The sequence below is a fragment of the Salmo salar genome, chromosome 14 (genome assembly GCF_965601325.2).
Source record: "Salmo salar chromosome 14, fSalSal1, whole genome shotgun sequence".
NCBI classification, from domain to species: domain Eukaryota; kingdom Metazoa; phylum Chordata; class Actinopteri; order Salmoniformes; family Salmonidae; genus Salmo; species Salmo salar.
Window position 1 is genome coordinate 72,895,231 of NC_138304.1, and position 18,331 is coordinate 72,913,561.

The following is an 18,331-nucleotide window of genomic DNA, read 5'->3' on the forward strand; positions in this document are numbered from 1 at the left end:
TACTCTCCTTCCCCAAATGTCACACTGTGTTCTGTTCATCAGCCACTGAATGCAATGAATTAATTCCTAGCTTAACAACAACTGTCAGTAACACATGATACTGATTAAGGAGAGAAGGAGGGTCCTCACAGGGGGTCCAGTGGGGCCAGGGGGACCTTTGCTTTCCTGGCTGCAGGTGCAGGCACGGGGCATGGCAGGACAGTCCTCCTCCTTCCTCTTAGAGATGAGACAAATACCACAATAACATGACTGTATGACCACATGACAATACATGCAACACAAGAGTACAATGATCTAATGATTATGATAACGACCAAAGCATAATGATAATGACGATAATACTGAAACAAATAATAGAATAATGACCGCATGACAACACAATAACAAGATGACACAATATGACATCTATGACACGATCCTACGACATCCTACTACACATTACAACAAAGGTTAAGGTCATCCCACGTCAGTCAGTAGATGAGATCAGTAGTGAGGCGTGAACTCACCAAACCAGGAAGCTCACAGCACTTGTCTCGGCTGGCCCAGGACGTGCTGCAGACGATGTCAAAGGACTGCAGTTGAAACTGAGGACAAAAAGAGCAACAAACACACGCACATCTTTTTTTACATTCACTACAAACATGTTGTGTTACTTGACTAATAGTCGCTGATAGAACAAGCAGCAAGCTGTGAATCTCCTAAATAAGACCTGAGAGAAAGTATGATAATTATTCAGTACTACGCATTGCTAACAGAATTGTTGCACATCTCTTATTGAGGAGGAAGAATCTATCAATAATTGGTCTCTCCAAACAGATTGCTCTGTTTTCTCCTCCTGTGCTGAAAGGGGTCAATTTGAAAGAAAAGTGTGAAGAGTTTTTGTCAAAGAAAGAAAATGATCAAGCCTATCAGAGAGTACATCTCACTGCTATTCCAGCATGAGGATATCTGGGCTATTTATGGAACTGGGAGATTGGATATTAACCTGTCTGGGCTAGGGGGCAGTATTTTCACGGCCGGATGAAAAACGTACCCAATTTAAACAGGTTACTACTCTGGCCCAGAAACGAGAATATGCATATTATTAGTAGATTTGGATAGAAAACACTCTGAAGTTTCTAAAACTGTTTGAATGGTGTCTGTGAGTATAACAGAACTCATATGGCAGGCAAAAACCTGAGAATAATTCATGCAGGAAGTGGAAAGTCTGAGAATTGTAGTTCTTCTTTTGATTCTCTATCGAAACTACAGTGTCTGTGGGGGACGTTGCACTTCCTAAGGCTTCCATTGGCTGTCTAAAGCCTTCAGAAAGTGGTTTGATCATTTTCCTGTCACTGGGCAGAGTATAGGAGCTCATTCACTGAGTGGTCTGCCTGGCAACAAAGGGATTTGATATGCGCGGTCACGCGAGTACGCCGTTCCTTCTTTTTCTTCTTGAATGAATATGCTATTGTCCGGTTGGAATATTATCGCAATTTTACATTAAAAATAGCATAAAGATTGATTTTAAACAGCGTTTGACATGCTTCTAAGTACAGTAATGGAACATTTTGACTTTTCGTCTCTCGTTCCGCACTCGCGCGTTATGCCTTTGGATAAGTGATCTGTACGCACGAACAAAACGGAGGTATTTGTACATAAATATGGATTATTTCGAAGAAAAACAACATCTCTTGTGGAAGTAGCAGTCCTGGGAGTGCATTCTGACGAAGATCAGCAAAGGTAAGAGCATATTTCTAATACTAATTGTGAGTTTAGGTTGCCTCGAACTTGGTGGGTGTCTGAATAGCTCACCGTGATGGCTGAGCTATGTACTCAGAATATGTGCTTTCTCCGTAAAGCTATTTTAAAATCTGACACAGCGGTTGCATCCAGGGGTAGTCTATCTATAATTCTTAAAATAATTGTTATATATTTTGTCAACGTTTATGATGAGTATTTTTGTAAATTGATGTGCACATTCACCGGATGTTTTGGTGGGAATACATTTTCTGAACATCACGCGCCAATGTAAAATGTTGTTTTTTGGATATAAATATGAACTTTATCGAACAAAACATACATGTATTGTGTAACATAATGTCCTAGGAGTGTCATCTGATGAAGATCGTCAAAGGTTAGTGCTTCATTTAGCTGTGTTTTGGGTTTTATTGACACATGTCCTTGCTTGGAAAATGGCTGTGTGATTATTTTTGTCTATGTACTCTCCTAACATAATCTAATGTTTTGCTTTCGCTGTAAAGCCTTTTTGAAATCGGACAATGTGGTTAGATTAACAAGAAGTTTATCTTTAAAATGGTGTAAAATAGTTGTATGTTTGAGAAAGCTGAATTATGACATTTTGTTGTTTTTGAATTTTCCGCCCTGATATTTCACTGGCTGTGTCCCGCAGCGTCCCATCTAGCCCATAGAAGTTAAAAGTACAGTTGTTTCTATGACTTGTTTCTATTTAGTGGAAAATGGATCTTGAAGTGCTGATGTGATTATACTTCATTCAAACTCTGTCTTGATGCTGTTATAAGAATTCATAACCTAGGTCATAGGTAGTTTATCACCACTCTATTGAATACTCCATGACACTAAGCATCATACTGCACGTTAGAATTCAGCCCGACTGCACATAAAATAAGGCGAATCAAGGGGTTAAAAATGCATAGAAATCTAATTATGGAATATTGACATGGATATTGAATGGGGATGTCCTTAGAACTACAGTATATTCTAGTAATTCTACACTGATATCAAAACGTCTCCTTGTATACCCTCTCTGATCTATCTGTCACAGTGTCTGACTATAGGGCTTACCGGTGCAGAGCTGTCCTTCTTCCCCCTGGAGCGCACCATGCGTCCCAGCACCTCCAGGCCATCCGTGGTGATGTTGCCCGCTGCGGTGATGTCCTTCTCCCCCACTAGCTTACAGTCGATGACAGCCTTGGCGCTGGTCTTGCTAATAGCCACGTGCAGCTACAGGGAAAACGAAGAACCAGACCTGGGTTCAAATACTATTTTAACTTTGAGCATTTGCCAAAGCCTGCCTGGAGTGCCAGTTCGGCAGGGTTTACACTTTTGCAGCTATTCTATTGGTTCCATGGCGCCAGGCAAGCTCAATCCTAAACACAGCTAAATTATTATAGTATTTGAACACTGGTCTGTTTGGAACACAGACACAGTGCGATTGAAACATCTTATGTGCGCGTCTCAATAAATCACTGGGGAGCATTAAAGAGTTACGGTTTCAAAAAACAGACAGAGGTTCAAAGAGACACAGGCTGTAAAATTAGGACAGATTTCTGCGCGAGCATTCCACTAGTCACCCGAAAAAAAAAGAGTCGGTTTTGAAGTCTGGGGATTTCAGACGTTTTTCTACCTTTGACACGTCAAGCTTCTACTGTATGCTTCATTGGAAATGGGATGTCTCACGGTGGAATTTCAAGACATTACTCTAGCAAATATCTATTCATACCTGAATATCAACTGTAAACGTGTGTCTTTATGAAACAGCACTTTCAGCTTTGTTTGACATTGGTGCATTACTATGCTAAAGTGCTGATAAGGATGGAACTGTAGCATTTCCTTTGTATTTACCCCTTTTTTTCGACAAAAACAGATTACCGATGAATCATTTGAATTTGACGTCTTAAAAAAAAAAACACCTACTGCAATGCAAGGAGTCAGAGAAGTATCTAACCATTAGTCAAGTCTTCTTGAGAGGGAATCTAAAATGTTACCACATTATCACCAAGCCTGGTGGGCGAAGTGCTGACAAGATGACACATGAGAATACTTATGGATTGGCAGGGGAAAGAATTGCAGTAATCACTGGTGATAATTTGCTGAGGAAAAAGGCAACAGTGGGTTACATGAATCCAGGCCATAGTCACTTTCAGTCACATCAATTTCCTCCTCCCTGCATAGTTTAGTTTGTTCCAAAGTGGCTATGATTCAAATTTGCATACATTATCCTGGCAATATTTCGGGTGCCAGCTTCATTCCACATGGTTAGCATTTTTTTAAATATTTTATTTTATTTCAGCAGATAGCAAGTGAAATATGATGGCCATTTCTTGTGAACATCATAAAGGCACAGTACTACCCACACTATATATTAATGCTACAGCTACATACTGTTTAGTGGTCCTGTGTGGCTCAGTTGGTAGAGCATGGTGCATGCAACACTAACGGTTGTGGGTTCAATTCCCACTGGGGCCACCCCTAAAGCCAACTCCTCCTTTGGTCGTCTCTCCTTCCAGTTCTCTGCTGCCAATGACTGGAACGAACTACAAAAATCTCTGAAACTGGAAACACTTATCTCCCTCACTAGCTTTAAGCACCAGCTGTCAGAGCAGCTCACAGATCACTGCACCTGTACATAGCCCATCTATAATTTAGCCCAAACTACTACCTCTTCCCCTACTGTATTTATTTATTTTATTTATTTTGCTCCTTTGCACCATATTATTTATATTTTATCTTTGAACTTTCTTCAAACTACAAATCTACCATTCCAGTGTTTTTCTTGCTATACTTTATTTACTTTGCCACCATGGCATTTTTTTGCCTTTACCTCCCTTATCTCACATCATTTGCTCACATTGTATATAGTCTTATTTTTTTTATTATTTTTTTATTTATTCTACTGCATCATTGATTGTATGTTGTTTTACTCCATGTGTAACTCTGTGTTTTTGTATGTTGTCGAACTGCTTTGCTTTATCTTGGCCAGGTCGCAATTGTAAATGAGAACTTGTTCTCAACTTGCCTACCTGGTTAAATAAAGGTGAAATAAATAAATAAATGCATGAATAAAAGCATCTGCTAAATGGAATATTATATTATTATTGTGCAGCAAAAAAGTTGAAACTATTTGAATAGTCATGTGATTTAAAAAACATAAGTGATTTAAAAACTGCATCAAAAAAGGTAGGTGTTAGTCTCAGGTGCTACATCTCACTCATGGATGATAATGTAAGTTGCCAAGCAAAGTTTTGGCATCAATAGGAAGAGGATGATTATGACATTGGAAAGTGGTTGAATACTGTGCCAGTGAAAAGAAAAAACATATCCTCATTCACTTAAGCAGCAGGCCATGGATGTGGGCAAAGGTATTGTTAGAACGTAGGAGTCTACAGGCATGTCTCAGGCCTAAGGTATTGTTAGCCCTGATAACATAGGAGTCTACAGCCATGTCTCAGGGCAAAGGTATTGTAAGCTCCAATGATAGCCAGACAAGAGTAACTTAACATCACTCAACAAGCTGGCTGATAGCCAGGAAGCAGGACATTCCCTGAGGTGTTAGGGTGATGTTGCAGCAGCGTTGCACTGAGGAAGTGAGATAACAAAGAGTGTTTTTGAACTTTGACCTTGTGGAAACTGCCGTAGAAGAGCTTCTTGATCTCAGGTCCCTCGAAGGTCACAGTCTGAAACTGTCCTTTATAGTCATGGTTGAAGAAGGTGAGGGTCTTGCCACCATCTAGCGTTGGAAAGAGAACATTTGCCTAACTTTCTGCAGTTTCATAACATATTCAGTACAAACTCGAAAATAGTAAGGAATGTTCTCGTTTCAAATAGAGGAGGCATGGACGGTTTAGTAGACATGTAGCCTACTGTACATTGAGAAAATGTTTCAACATACGAATGATTTACACACAAATCATTGTGCTGCTCACAATTGATAAATGAGCAAAGACACCTGGCGAAATGTCCATTGCTTTGCCTATTTTATGACAGCAACCAAACAATAGGAACTTGACACACGGTCCCAGCTAAGTCCCAGCCCGTCCCCCGGCATTCTACTCACTGTCCAGGATGACGCCCACCAGGGGCTCGTTGTCCTTGTTGAGGATCTCCCACAATGCAAAGGGCTCCTTGGGCGTTTCAGGCAGCAGGCGGAACAGCATTGTGATGGTGTAATCGGAGGGCAAACCCTCGGGGTGGATAAACCTGGGGTGGAAAGTTTCCAGAACAATAGGCTCTAGTCTGAACATACAGTGGCTTTTGTTGTAGCACCTTCACAGAGTTCAACTGCTATCAAACACCATTTCAAAAGCTGTTTCAACTTGCCAGTTCAATTCTTTCAATAGTGTCATCCAATTCTAAAAAGAGGTAAGGAGCAGGAAGCTATTGTTTCTTCATACTGTACATGTACCACATTTGCGGCGTTATAATTTGAGAATGAGACACAAAATGACTATGTTTTCTGCGATGTGGGATTGTTGCAGATGAAGGAGAGGAAATACACTAGGTGAGGCTAGCTGTCTGTCATTATCACCACCTCTTCATTGTAATAACAGCATTTCAGGCCAAGTGACAGGAAAAGAGGATTCAATTAACGGGAGTAGAGTATGTTGTATGTTGTAAGGTGTTTTTTATGTTATCATTGGGTAAGTGGTGCCAATACTTACCGGTGTCATAGAGTAGATCATGCTCATTGTACTCACTGACGTTTTGTCGCTTTGGACAAGAGTGTCTACTAAATTCTACATGATTGATAGAAGGCAAAAATGTACTGTTATGCCTTTTAGTTAAGATGCTAGTGTCCATACTTGGTGGGCTGGGTGAGGAGGGAGTTGTTGTGCAGGCGGAAGCAGGGGAAGCTGTTGAAGGTGCCAGGCTCCATGGACACTCCTGATAAATGTCCATACATACCCTCCACCAGGCCAAACATCTCCATCATCCTGAAACCTGCAGCCACAACATAAACAACCATGAGTTGGTTTAAAAGCAGACATGTCCATGCACAGTACTACTGACAAGTAAAAATAATCTGTTTTTTAATTGTGACTGGCTCTGTTTTCATCATGACTTCTCAATACTGAGCTTCTACTTCTTATCATTAAAGATATTCTGACTTACATGTGCACTCGGAAAGATGCCATTTTACATAGTCTTAAGTCCAGAGTTTGCACTTATCTGATGTGCACTTAGCAGGAGTCAACTGTACTGTACCTGTCCAGTTTACAGTGATTTTGTGCATAAAGGTTATACTGGGGTCTGAGAGTAGAGAGGTCTTGACTGTGCCCTGTGTGCCAGGACACATGAATAAGTAAGTATGCTCCAGTCTCTAACCTGGCAAGGTACTGCCACTCATCGCCAACGAAGGACAAGCTGAAAGACAAAACATTTATGTCACTGCATGGATAACAATACACACAATAATATGCCCCCTGTTTTTTAAATAACAGATTTAGATTGTGCTCCTGTAGGACTCACTGGCAGTGGCAGCCTCACAAACAAAAGTGACCAGCTTTTCCTCAATTTTCTTGAAGGCGTCTAAATCATCCACAAAGAAAACGTGTCTCTCGCTGGGCTTGCTGGCGATGCTCACCAGCTCCCCGTAGTCCGCATCCGCAAAACCAATGGCAAAAACAATGTACCCTGTGAAAAAGGCAAGCATACAGTATTGCCAATAGTGTGTCATGTGCATGCCTAACTATAACATTTTGTTGGATTAACATATACAGATACTTTTTTTGTGTTGTAGAATGTTCTTTTCATGAACCGCATTCTATTAAATTAAATTATTGCATCATGTGCCTCACCTTCCATCTGCATCTCTTTGGAGACCTTGTTGACATCGTCCTGAGAGCGCCCGTCAGTCAACACCACCAGTACTTTGGGGATGCCCCTCCGGATACCTCCTCCCACTGTGAAGATGGTGTCTTTCACATGCCGGATGGCTAGCCCTACAGTAAGAGAATTAGAGGGTGGGATGGAGGGACAGAAAGAGAGAGGGAGGAAAGGAGGGGAAGATAAAGAAAGGAGTTACACTCAAAGCGATATCGACAGCAGGATTTTGCCAGGTTCCTTGGTAGAGGATCATGGTGTTGGGTTATCACTGCAAAAATATTCAGCAACAACACATTTTCTTCGTTATTATTCCCACCCCACCTGCAACAATACACATTACACACAAATACAGCATATTCAAAGGAGAACACAATGCAACAATTAGCATTACCAAGTGGACTTCTTCGTTGCACCCGTTTGGAGAAAAAAAATACATTGTTAGATGAATGCATTATCGCTCCCCTTGGGGATCCACTGATTAATGACAGCATCTCACTGTTCTTCGGAAGCTGGGCTTGATTACTCTGGCCTGCTTGATTACAATGACTGATTATTTTTCAGCAGGTTACAAAAGGAAAGTCAATAAAGGGAATTTCTGTTCATCTGGCATCTACAGCTGTCTCGATCGGATTCAGTCATCCTGTTAATTTACTGTTATGGTAGTCCATTTAGACATAAAAAAATGTAATAAAAAGGAACTTAAAGGGAAACTCCAAAATATTTGTACTTCATATTCATCATCTCCAGCACCACCCCAACATCAACATATGTCAGAATGGTGCATTTGTATGTTTTGTAGTAAAAAGGAAGATAAGTGTTTCCAATGACTTCATCGGTGTGCATCGTGTGATTTTGACCAATTGTGAGTAGGCATGTACTACTAATTACCTACTAATCGTTTACTAATTGGTTGATGATGTCATTGGAAACACTTATCTTCCTCGATTTTTTTTACTACAAAACATAGAAACGTGGCATTTTCACATATGTTGATGTTGGGGTGGTGCTGGAGATGTTGAATATGAAGTAGAACATTTTTTTAATTTCCCTTTAATCTATGCTTCAGAGTAATAGTATGAAAACTCTACATTGGTAGAGAGTGAATAAGGTTTGACAAAGGTTTGCCTTGATGGTCAAAACATTGTTTTTAATATAGTGAATAAGGCCCGTTGTCCACTTGCCTGTCTTGGTGTTCCCTCCCTTATAGGAGATTCGGTTAATGGCCTCCAGCAGCCTCTCCTTGTCGTCATACGAGTTGAGTTTGAACTCGGTTCTGGCATCGTCACTGAACTGGACAATGGCCACCTGACGGGAGAAAGATATTTTGAGTTCAATTGAAAATGTGGCATTTCAGAGTTTTGTGTGTGTGTGTGTGTGTGTGGGGGGGGGGGGTAGTAAATGAGTGGACTAATAATGGACGGCATAAATGTATTGTTCATAAAAGCACATGTGACACATAGTCAAACATAGGTGTTCCAAGACCATTTATGACAATTTATTTGAGTATATCACTTCCAAGATAAAGTACAGTACTGTACAGACGTAGGATCGTAATTTGAGCCAGTTTGGTACAGCAGGAAAATAATCCGGCAGCAACAGGAAATAGGAACTATTATGTGGATTATAATTAATGAACATTTTTGTAGAGATTGATAAAAAAATGTCACAAGGGAAAATAAAGTCTGAAATGTCAAACTTCAGAAGCCTTTTAAAACCTCAAATACACTACAAGTTTTATATTTCCTGGATTGATGGAAAGTTATCCTGCAACAGGGTGATCCAGTTAAGATCCTACATCTGTAAGTGCTAGCTGGCCACAGGACCATTGGTTGGTCTAGTCAATCTTTACCTGAGTGCCATCTGGTCCAATGATGTCGAGGGCTCCTGTGGTGCTGTACAGGAAGCGGATGATTTTCAGGAAGTTGTCATCCCCGATGCTCCAGGAGCCGTCCACTAGGAATGCCAGGTCTGCCTTGGCCGCCTTGCAAACTGTCAGGAGAGAAAAAGGGAGAGAGAGGAGAGAGAAAGAGAGAAGTACATAAAAGTAGGCGCAGGGAGGAGGAAGAATGTTGAGATGAGGAAAAAGGGGAGAGGGATGAGGAGTGAGAAAAGGAGAAGAGGGTAGAGATTGGAAGAGTGAGAGAAAGTAGTACACAAACAGAGAAAGAGACAGAGGGAGACAGAAAAGGACATTAACATTTCCAAGCCAATTAGAACATGCTCTTTTCAAGAGCAATTTAAATTCAATGCAAACAATAAGAGTTCTGATAGACAGCATATATAGAGGTAATACAAACGGACACTAGCCTCAGCAGGCAGCAGTGGAAGAATCACAATGGACAGTGGAGAGAGCGTTCTCTTTCTCCACAGGTTACGAGAGAGGAGCTGTGATGATTGGCAATTATCTCAACAACTTCCCTCTCTCATACCAGGGCCAGCCAGGGTCAGATTGACCAGTATAACACCTAAGTTCCTGTTGTTTGCTTTCATTTTCTGTTCTGTTCTGCTCTGATAAAGATAATAACCAAGTTGCTAGTATGTGGGATGCTAAGTGAACTAAAAGTTGCATTTGTTGATATTTCCTAGGCCAACAATAACAATAATTAAACAATACGAATTACAGGTTTGAAAATAGACTTAGTCTGAGTTCCAACAGAGAGGGGAGTGAGTTTTCAATTAACTTTTACAAAACTCATCCCAGAAAACTGTGTAGGAAGAAAGGAAACTGCTAAGATTATTGTTCTCAAAAACAGCAAATAAAGTTAAACTTTTACATATTTTCTACATGTTATATCTTCAGATAATATTATGTTGCATGTGTTCATTGGAGAATTGTAAACTCTGAAATATTCTGACTTGATACAAGACTGTAACACAAGTTCCGGCTTACAGTATTATCTCAGAATCAAAAGCTCATAATGGGACCATTTTTAGAAGTCTGAAAAGATTTGTGATTATTCCAGAAGCACATTAAACAGCTTTACTATCATTTCAGACGTCTGCAGTCATGACTGCAATAGACACTGCGTATATGAACTTGTATTAGATTCACAAATTTGTGTCAGGAGTCATTTGAGGTTTGAATGTCAGTCAGGGACCGGTTGAAAATTGACCCAGCAACTTGACAGAGTGATTTCCATGGTAACTGCCTGTTCTGAGGGATCTCTGATTTACCTTTAATATCTTTGGTCCTGACTGCGCTAGTGCTAGTTATTCCATTGGGGGCATTGCCTGGAAGCCAAAGCCCTTCGAATTTCCTTGAGGTTAATGCCACTCAAAGTGAGTTGCACACAAATACATGTGTAGATAATCTACCATAGGGGATATCTCTACAGTATATGTTCGCCAATGCCTGGTGACTTGTGAGCATTCGGGTGCAAAATGGCTACAATACACCACCCAGGTAGATATTTACAGTGGTGGTGGACAGTATGAGTTCCCTTTACCCCATTTAGGTACATGAAGTGCTTTGAGACCAAGCCAAAAGCACTATAGCAGAGCGTCTGCTAAATGACGTAAATGTAAATGTAATTGAAATACCCTCTTATTAGAAGAGTGCACCACAATTGGACCCACAGGTATTTGTTAACAACAGGCCTTTTGTCTTACCTTCCTTGACTGAGGGTATACTGGGAGGAGCGGTCGTAGTGGGTGGTCTGGTGGGTGCCAGGGTGGGAACAGGGACTGCATGAAAGCAATGACATAAGACACACACAAATCATTATAACATCCTTATTACATGTCTATGTCACCTCACCTGGCAAACATGCTTGGTGAGGCTTTCATTTATAGTAAAAACACAGAAGATACCTCATTGATACCACCATCAAACATAATATATATAATCAGTCGGATGATAGAAGAATCAGAAGGAATTAAGAGAGCGAATCCGAGATGGTAGCTTATGCTTAGCAGCATGCTGAGTTTATGATTAAGTTACCTATGTAATTTTCTAGCTTGATCACTACCAACAGCGGCAGTCAAATTGAAATGAATTGTACCGTTTTTTTCTAGCTCAGAAACCCTGCTGAAAACCACATAGCTGAATTACTACGGCGGTAAAGTCTACCTCAAACTGGGAATTACTTTTGATGGCAGCCTGGGGAAACGCAGGACAATTTAAAAAGGCCTTTAAGCTGTAATTTGTATCAAAACAAAGCTATAAATCGATGTCTAAACTCAACGTAAATCAACTCAATGCAAACAAATGCCTGGTTGGTTGGAGAGAGTGCCTTGATTACTGTTGTGAGTTGGCCACAGAACCAATCACAATTCATTCCTAATCAAATCAAATGTTATTGGTGAAATACACATGGTTAGCAGATGTTAATGCGAGTGTAGCGAAATGCTTGTGCTTCTAGTTCCGACAGTGCAGGGAGGCATTCAAGTGCCTCCCAGGAGGCTAATAATGTTGTGAAAATGTTGTGATTGTCTGTAAATCATGCGGCTGTATGTTTGGTTTGGATAATGTTCTAAGAATGTTGCTACAGTGTAGATTGAATCATTTTTAGTACAAGTATGTTCTCAGTGTTTTGTCCATGTTGAGAAATGTGTAAATTGTTCTTAGGCTTCTTATCAGCTCCCTGTGGACTCATGTTGTAACTAATGTTGTCACAACATTGTGACAATGCTGTAACTATGCTGTGAGAATAGTATGTAGCAAATTGGTTGTAGTAGCACTGTATGTCGCAAGTAGAGTAAAGAATACTAAGCAGCTAGACCAGGGGTAGGCAACTAGATTCAGACACTGGTCGTTTTCTGTCGGAAAGAATGGTCAGAGGGACGGAACATAATTCTAATCATTTGTATACTGCAAATTGACCACAACTAAGCCCTAAAAGAGATTGTATTTCAAAATAACAATAATTTCATACCTAGATTACACTGAGACACGATCACATACGTCTATTTTTTTATTTGTGGTGATGGGGGTCACCTTGGGGTCATGATAGGGGCTGCACCAAATGATTTATGTATTATAATAATTGATTATGCTTATGTTGTATTAATAGAAGGGGAAGGGCTATAAGACCCTCCCCCACTACATTTATAGGGTCCTGGACTATAGATTAGCAATATAAGGTTTAATACTCTTCCACAGTTCTTTTCTAGTCTTTGCCTCTTATTGAAACGGTCTGAGCAGATGTGTGAGCCATTGCGGTCAAAACTGGGTGTCTGTGAGAAAGCGCCTCAAGGCTAAAAGAGATAGACACAGACCCCTGCAGGGGAGTAAATAGATAAGAGACAAGTAAGACATACCACTGTAAGCCACACGTTAATGGAAAACTACTGCTGAGCCCTTAGAAAACACTGAACTATTGTTTTCTCCTGCAAGTTCGTATAACTGTATATGCATGGGCTTAGTCTCATGAGTAGAAGGTGTTGACGTAGGCAGTTACATCACTAGGGGTTGACTGTAAGTATCACCAATAAGCCAATGATTGACAAGAAACAAGGAACCAAGCCCGACTGTGGGGATACTTAGGAATAGATTTCGTAAATTAAACACATTTTTAGCTGGTGATTTTACAGTCAAATATTTTTTACTAAAAACTTTGGAGGGCCAAAATACATTTTGGGTGCCGGTTATGGCCCGCGAGCGGCCTGTTGCCAACCCCTAAGCTAGAATGTTGAGGCTGGGTGACAGCGACAGGTCTTTACAGTGGTGATGTTGGAACTTATGTTGTCACAACATTGTCACAATATTGTAAGAAACCTTTCTGAGAATAGTAGCAAGTCGGTTGTAGGGCTATCGTAGAGTGTACACTAAGCAGCTGTTAAGGAGGACACCTACAGGTCTTCTCTGTGGTGGAGACTGCAGGTCCCTCTGTGTCCTGGAGTTGGGCGTACACACTGATCTTGTACTGCGTGTTAGCTGTCAGGTCATTGAAGCAGTGCCGGGTGGTTCCTCCTCCCAGCCTTGCCTCCTGCTTATATCCATCTAAAATGAAGACAGAATTACCATCACATACTGTACATAGTTTACCACTAGTTACCATCACAATCAATGCTGTTGTCATCAGCAGGAGCATGTTCACCATAGAAATGTATGTAATGAATTCCAATTCTTAGAATTCCAATTCAAAGATGTCCACATTCTATGGTACAAACTCGCTTCCAGGGTTTGGGTCTACCATATTTCTTTAAAGGGATACTCCGGGATTTTGGCAGAGGCCCTTTATCTATTTCCCCAGAGTCAGATGAACTCGTGGATAAAAAAATGTATGTCTCTGTGTCCAGTATGAAGGAAGTTAGACATAGTTTCGCGAGCCAATGCTAAATAGCGTTAACAAAATTAATAGAAGTCTATGGGGTATCTAGCAAAGCAAGCTAGTAGATACACATAGACATTTCAGTCATTGCACTAACGCTAGTTAGCATTGGCTCGGAAAACTACCTCTAACTTCCTTCATACTGGACACAGAAACATAACATCTGACAGTGCATTCGGAAAGTATTCAGACCCCTTGACTTTTTTCTAAATTTTGTTATATTACAGCCTTATTCTAAAACGGATTAAATTGTTGTTTTTTTCTCATCAATCTACACACATTACCCCATAATTACAAAGCAAATACAGGTTTTTTTTAAATTTTGCAAATAAAAATGTAGGCAGCGATTACAGCCTCGAGTCTTCTTGGGTATCTAAGATGGCGCCGACAGAGAGGGCTTCCTCGCTTCTTACTCTTAGGAAACTTTGCAGTATTTTTTTTTTTTATGTATTATTTCTTACATTGTTAGCCAGGAAAATGTTTTGTGTTATTTCATACAGCCGGGAAGAACTATTGGATATCAGCGCGATGGTAACTCACCAGCACTACCAGCATTACGACCAGGAATACAACTTTCCCGAAGCGGATCCTTTGTTTGCACCCCCAGGGCAATTGAACTGATTCCAGAAGCCGACCCAAAATGATGCCGGCGGAGGAGAGGTACTTGAAGTGGTCTTCTAGTCCGATTTAGGAGGTGCACACACCACCCACCGCTTCCGAGTATATTACTCGCTAATGTTCAGTCTCTGGATAATAAAGTTGATGAGCTCAGGGCGAGGGAGAGACATCAGGGATTGTAACATACTCTGCTTCATGGAAACATGGCTCTTTCGGGATATACTGTCTGAAGGGCGGGGGTGTATGTTTCATGATTAACGACTCATGGTGTAATTGTGATAACATACCTCACAAGCAAATGCGGACCGTATTATCACCGTATTATCTTTGGTTATAGTTACGTCCGTGTATATCACCCCTCAAGCTGATACCACGACAGCCCTCAAAGAACTCCACTGGACTTTATGCAAACTGGAAAACACATAACCTGAGGCTGCATTTACTGTAGCTGGGGATTTTAACAAAGCAAATTTGAGAAAAAGGCTGCCGAAGTTCTATCAACATATCGACTGTGGTACTCGCGCTGCCACAACACTCGACCACTGTTACTCAAACTTCCGGGATGCCTACAAGGCCCTCCCCCGACCTCCTTTCGGCAAATCAGTTGTACCCACTGTGACTATTAAAACCTACCCTAACCAGAAACCGTGGATAGATGGCAGTATTTGAGCAAAACTAAACGCGCGAACCACCGCATTTAACCTCTCTGACCAAGGTCCTTCTCCCCCGATTGCTCAGTTTGGCCAGGCGGTCAGCTCTAGGAAGAGTCTTGGTGGTTCCAAACTTCTTCCATTTAAGAATGATCCAATCAAGTTGTAGAAACATCTCAATGATGGAAACATGATACACCTGAGCTCAATTTCGAGTCTCATAGCAAATGGTCTGAATAAATATGTAAATAATTTCAGTAAAAAAAAAATCTATTCATGTACATAAAAAAATTAAAACCTGTTTGCCCTTTGTCATTATGGGGTATTGTGTGTAAATCGATGAGATTTTGTATTTTATTTAATCCAGTTTAGAATAAGGCTGCAACGTAACAAAATGTGGAAAAAGAGAAGGGGTCTGAATACTTTCAGAATGCACTGTAGATAAAGGGCCTCACTGCCAAAATCCCGAAGTATCCCTTTAAGCATCAAGTAAATATCAATATCTGAGTGTGACACAAGTGAAGCATCTTCTGAATTGGAGGACTAGTATTATTACAGCCAGATGACAGATGATACCAGGGTACAGTTGGCATATTTTGTAATCACTGACAATGTAGCCGAGTAATACATAGAACTTGAAGGTGGGGAGATTCTGACAAAGTAACAGCCTCATTTCAAACACATCCTATAAAGTCATTTCCAATGACTACTGTGTCTAACATTGTATTAAGTCATTAAAAAGCACAGAGCTGAATATGCACACAGTATTAGCACCTATTGAACATGCTAAAGCTGTGTCTTAAACATGTATCAAGACCTGTGCCTCTTACACAAACTGTGGGGGTTATTCAAATATCTGGCAACCCAAGCGGTGGCCTTAATCTGAATAGAATCTCATTATTAGGTCTCCTGTATAGGTGGCGGGCTCATTTCTCACCCCATAATTTTTATTCTGGAACGTTCCCCTTAAGGCCTCAATTCAAGCCATTTTCCCACATACACCGAGGTGATATTTTCTTTGGGTAATTATATATTTATCTAGCCATCATAAATCCTAATTTGGGCCTAATGCCGGCTGATAGATCTAATATTTCAGGAGCTCCCAAAGGTAATGCTGTGAAATTGCAATATGCGAAACGCTACATGATAATAATGAAGTTTAGGTCTTAGTGTTAAACTTGATGAATTGCTTGCATTATTTCCCTATCTGACAGATTATACTCATATTTGGATCGACACAGCATTGATGTGACATTGACATTTTAAATGTTCTATAACTGAAATATTCCACCTGTTGCATAAATTCCGCTAAATGCTAACTGTACTGTATATTAGGAGAAATTGTTAATTGAATGTCATTAATTGGCTAGAATTATATTAATGCCAGGTTCTCATTAATTCAGGATTTATTTCGTATAATCCTATGGAAGGGCATACAATATGGACTCAGTGCAAATTTAGACCAATTTGAGGGCATTAAAACTTCTCATAAACTTTAAATATCTATTTAGGACTACGGCACTGACTGAGTAGCAAACTCTCACTTTGACACAGGTTTAATTTCACTTCCAAACACCCACCCACACTGACAGTTGGTTGGAAGTCTCACGTCTGTGAAGTGATAATTATGACTTAGAAGGTAAAAGGCACCTAGAATCTTTTCCTGAATATAATTGTTTTGCCTAATAATGTGCTGCTTCGATGCAAATTCAGTATCTAGTTAACTACAATCTGGAACAAAAGTGTCTGGAACTACCTGTCAGAGCACGTTGAACAAGAAACCCAATTGTTTTTCTTTCTCATCCTAACTTTTTCAAAAATGTGGTGCAATTACGGTCATCCGCATAACAAGTACAGTGCCTTGGGAAAGTGTTCAGACCCCTTGACATTTTCCACATTTGTTATGTAACAGCCTTATTCTAAAATTGATTAAATAAATAAAAAATCCTCAGCAATCTACACACAACACCCCATAATGACAAAGTGAAAACAGGTTTTAGAAATTTCTGGCAAATGTATTAAAACTAAACACAAAAATACCTTATTTACATACGTATTCAGACCCTTTGCTATGAGACTCGAAACTGAGCTCAGGTGCATCCTGTTTCCATTGATCATCCTTGAGATGTTTCTACAACATGATTGAAGTCCACCTGTGGTAAATTCAATTAATGGGACATGATTTGGAAAGGCACATACCTGTCTGTATAAGGTCCCACAGTTGACAGTGCATGTCAGAGCAAAAACCAAGTCATGAGTCAAAGGAAATGTCCGTAGAGCTCTGAGACAGGATTGTGTCGAGGCACAGATCTGGGAAAGGGTACAAAAAAAATGTCTGCAGCATTGAAGGTCCCCAAGAACACAGTGGCCTCCATCATTCTTAAATGGAAGAAGTTTGGAACCCCCAAGACTCTTTCTAGAGTTTGCCGCCTGGCTAAACTGAGCTATCAGGGGAGAAGGGCCTTGGTCAGGGAGGTGACCAAGAACCTGATGGTCACTCTGACAGAGCTCTAGAGTTCCTCTGTGGAGATGGGAGAACCTTCCAGAAGGTCAACCATCTCTGCAGCACTCCACCAATCAGGCCTTTATCGTAGAGTGGCCAGCCAAAAGCCACTCCTCAGTAAAAGGCACATGACAGCCCGCTTGGAGCTTGCCAAAAGGCACCTAAAGACTCTCAGACCATGAGAAACAAGAATCTCTGGTCTGATGAAACCAAGATTGAACTCTTTGGCCTGAATGCCAAAAGTCATGTCTGGAGGAAACCTGGCACCATCCCTACGGTAAAGCATGGTGGTGGCAGCATCATGCTGTGGGGATGTAAGCACACTGCCAAGACAACGCAGGAGTGGCTTCGGGACAAATCTCTGAATGTCCTTGAGTGGCCCAGCCAAAGCCCGGACCTGAACCCGATCTAACATCTCTGGAGAGACCTGAAAATAGCTGTGCAGCAACGCTCCCCATCCAATCTGTCAGAGCTTGAGAGGACCTACAGAGAAGAATGGGAAAAACTCCCCAAATACAGCTTGTAGCGTCATACTCAAGAAGACTCGAGGCTGTAACCACTGCCAAAGGTGCTTTAACAAAGTTCTGTGTAAAGGGTCTGAATACTTATGTAAATGTGATTTCAGTTTTTTATTTTTAATACATTTGCAAAAAATTCTAAAATACTGTTTCTGCTTCGTCATTATGGGGTATCGTGTGTAGATTAATGAGGGAAACAAACTA

General features: G+C 40.7%; 1 protein-coding gene across 3 annotated transcripts in view; it reads right to left on the reverse strand.

Annotated features, from left to right (window-relative positions):
• LOC106569929 (collagen alpha-1(XIV) chain) overlaps positions 1-18,331 on the reverse strand; it is a 91,064-nt gene that overhangs the window by 25,441 nt on the left and 47,292 nt on the right. For all 3 annotated transcript variants that reach the window (XM_014141684.3, XM_014141686.3, XM_014141687.3), the window contains 13 exons: positions 13,361-13,507; positions 11,176-11,250; positions 9,416-9,555; positions 8,748-8,871; positions 7,539-7,682; positions 7,210-7,374; positions 7,066-7,104; positions 6,543-6,681; positions 5,798-5,940; positions 5,361-5,470; positions 2,806-2,964; positions 507-584; positions 130-216 (listed from right to left, as the gene is read on the reverse strand). In XM_014141684.3, the coding sequence (XP_013997159.2) occupies positions 130-216; positions 507-584; positions 2,806-2,964; positions 5,361-5,470; positions 5,798-5,940; positions 6,543-6,681; positions 7,066-7,104; positions 7,210-7,374; positions 7,539-7,682; positions 8,748-8,871; positions 9,416-9,555; positions 11,176-11,250; positions 13,361-13,507 (1,550 nt within the window). The remainder of the gene's footprint in view (positions 1-129; positions 217-506; positions 585-2,805; positions 2,965-5,360; positions 5,471-5,797; positions 5,941-6,542; positions 6,682-7,065; positions 7,105-7,209; positions 7,375-7,538; positions 7,683-8,747; positions 8,872-9,415; positions 9,556-11,175; positions 11,251-13,360; positions 13,508-18,331) is intronic.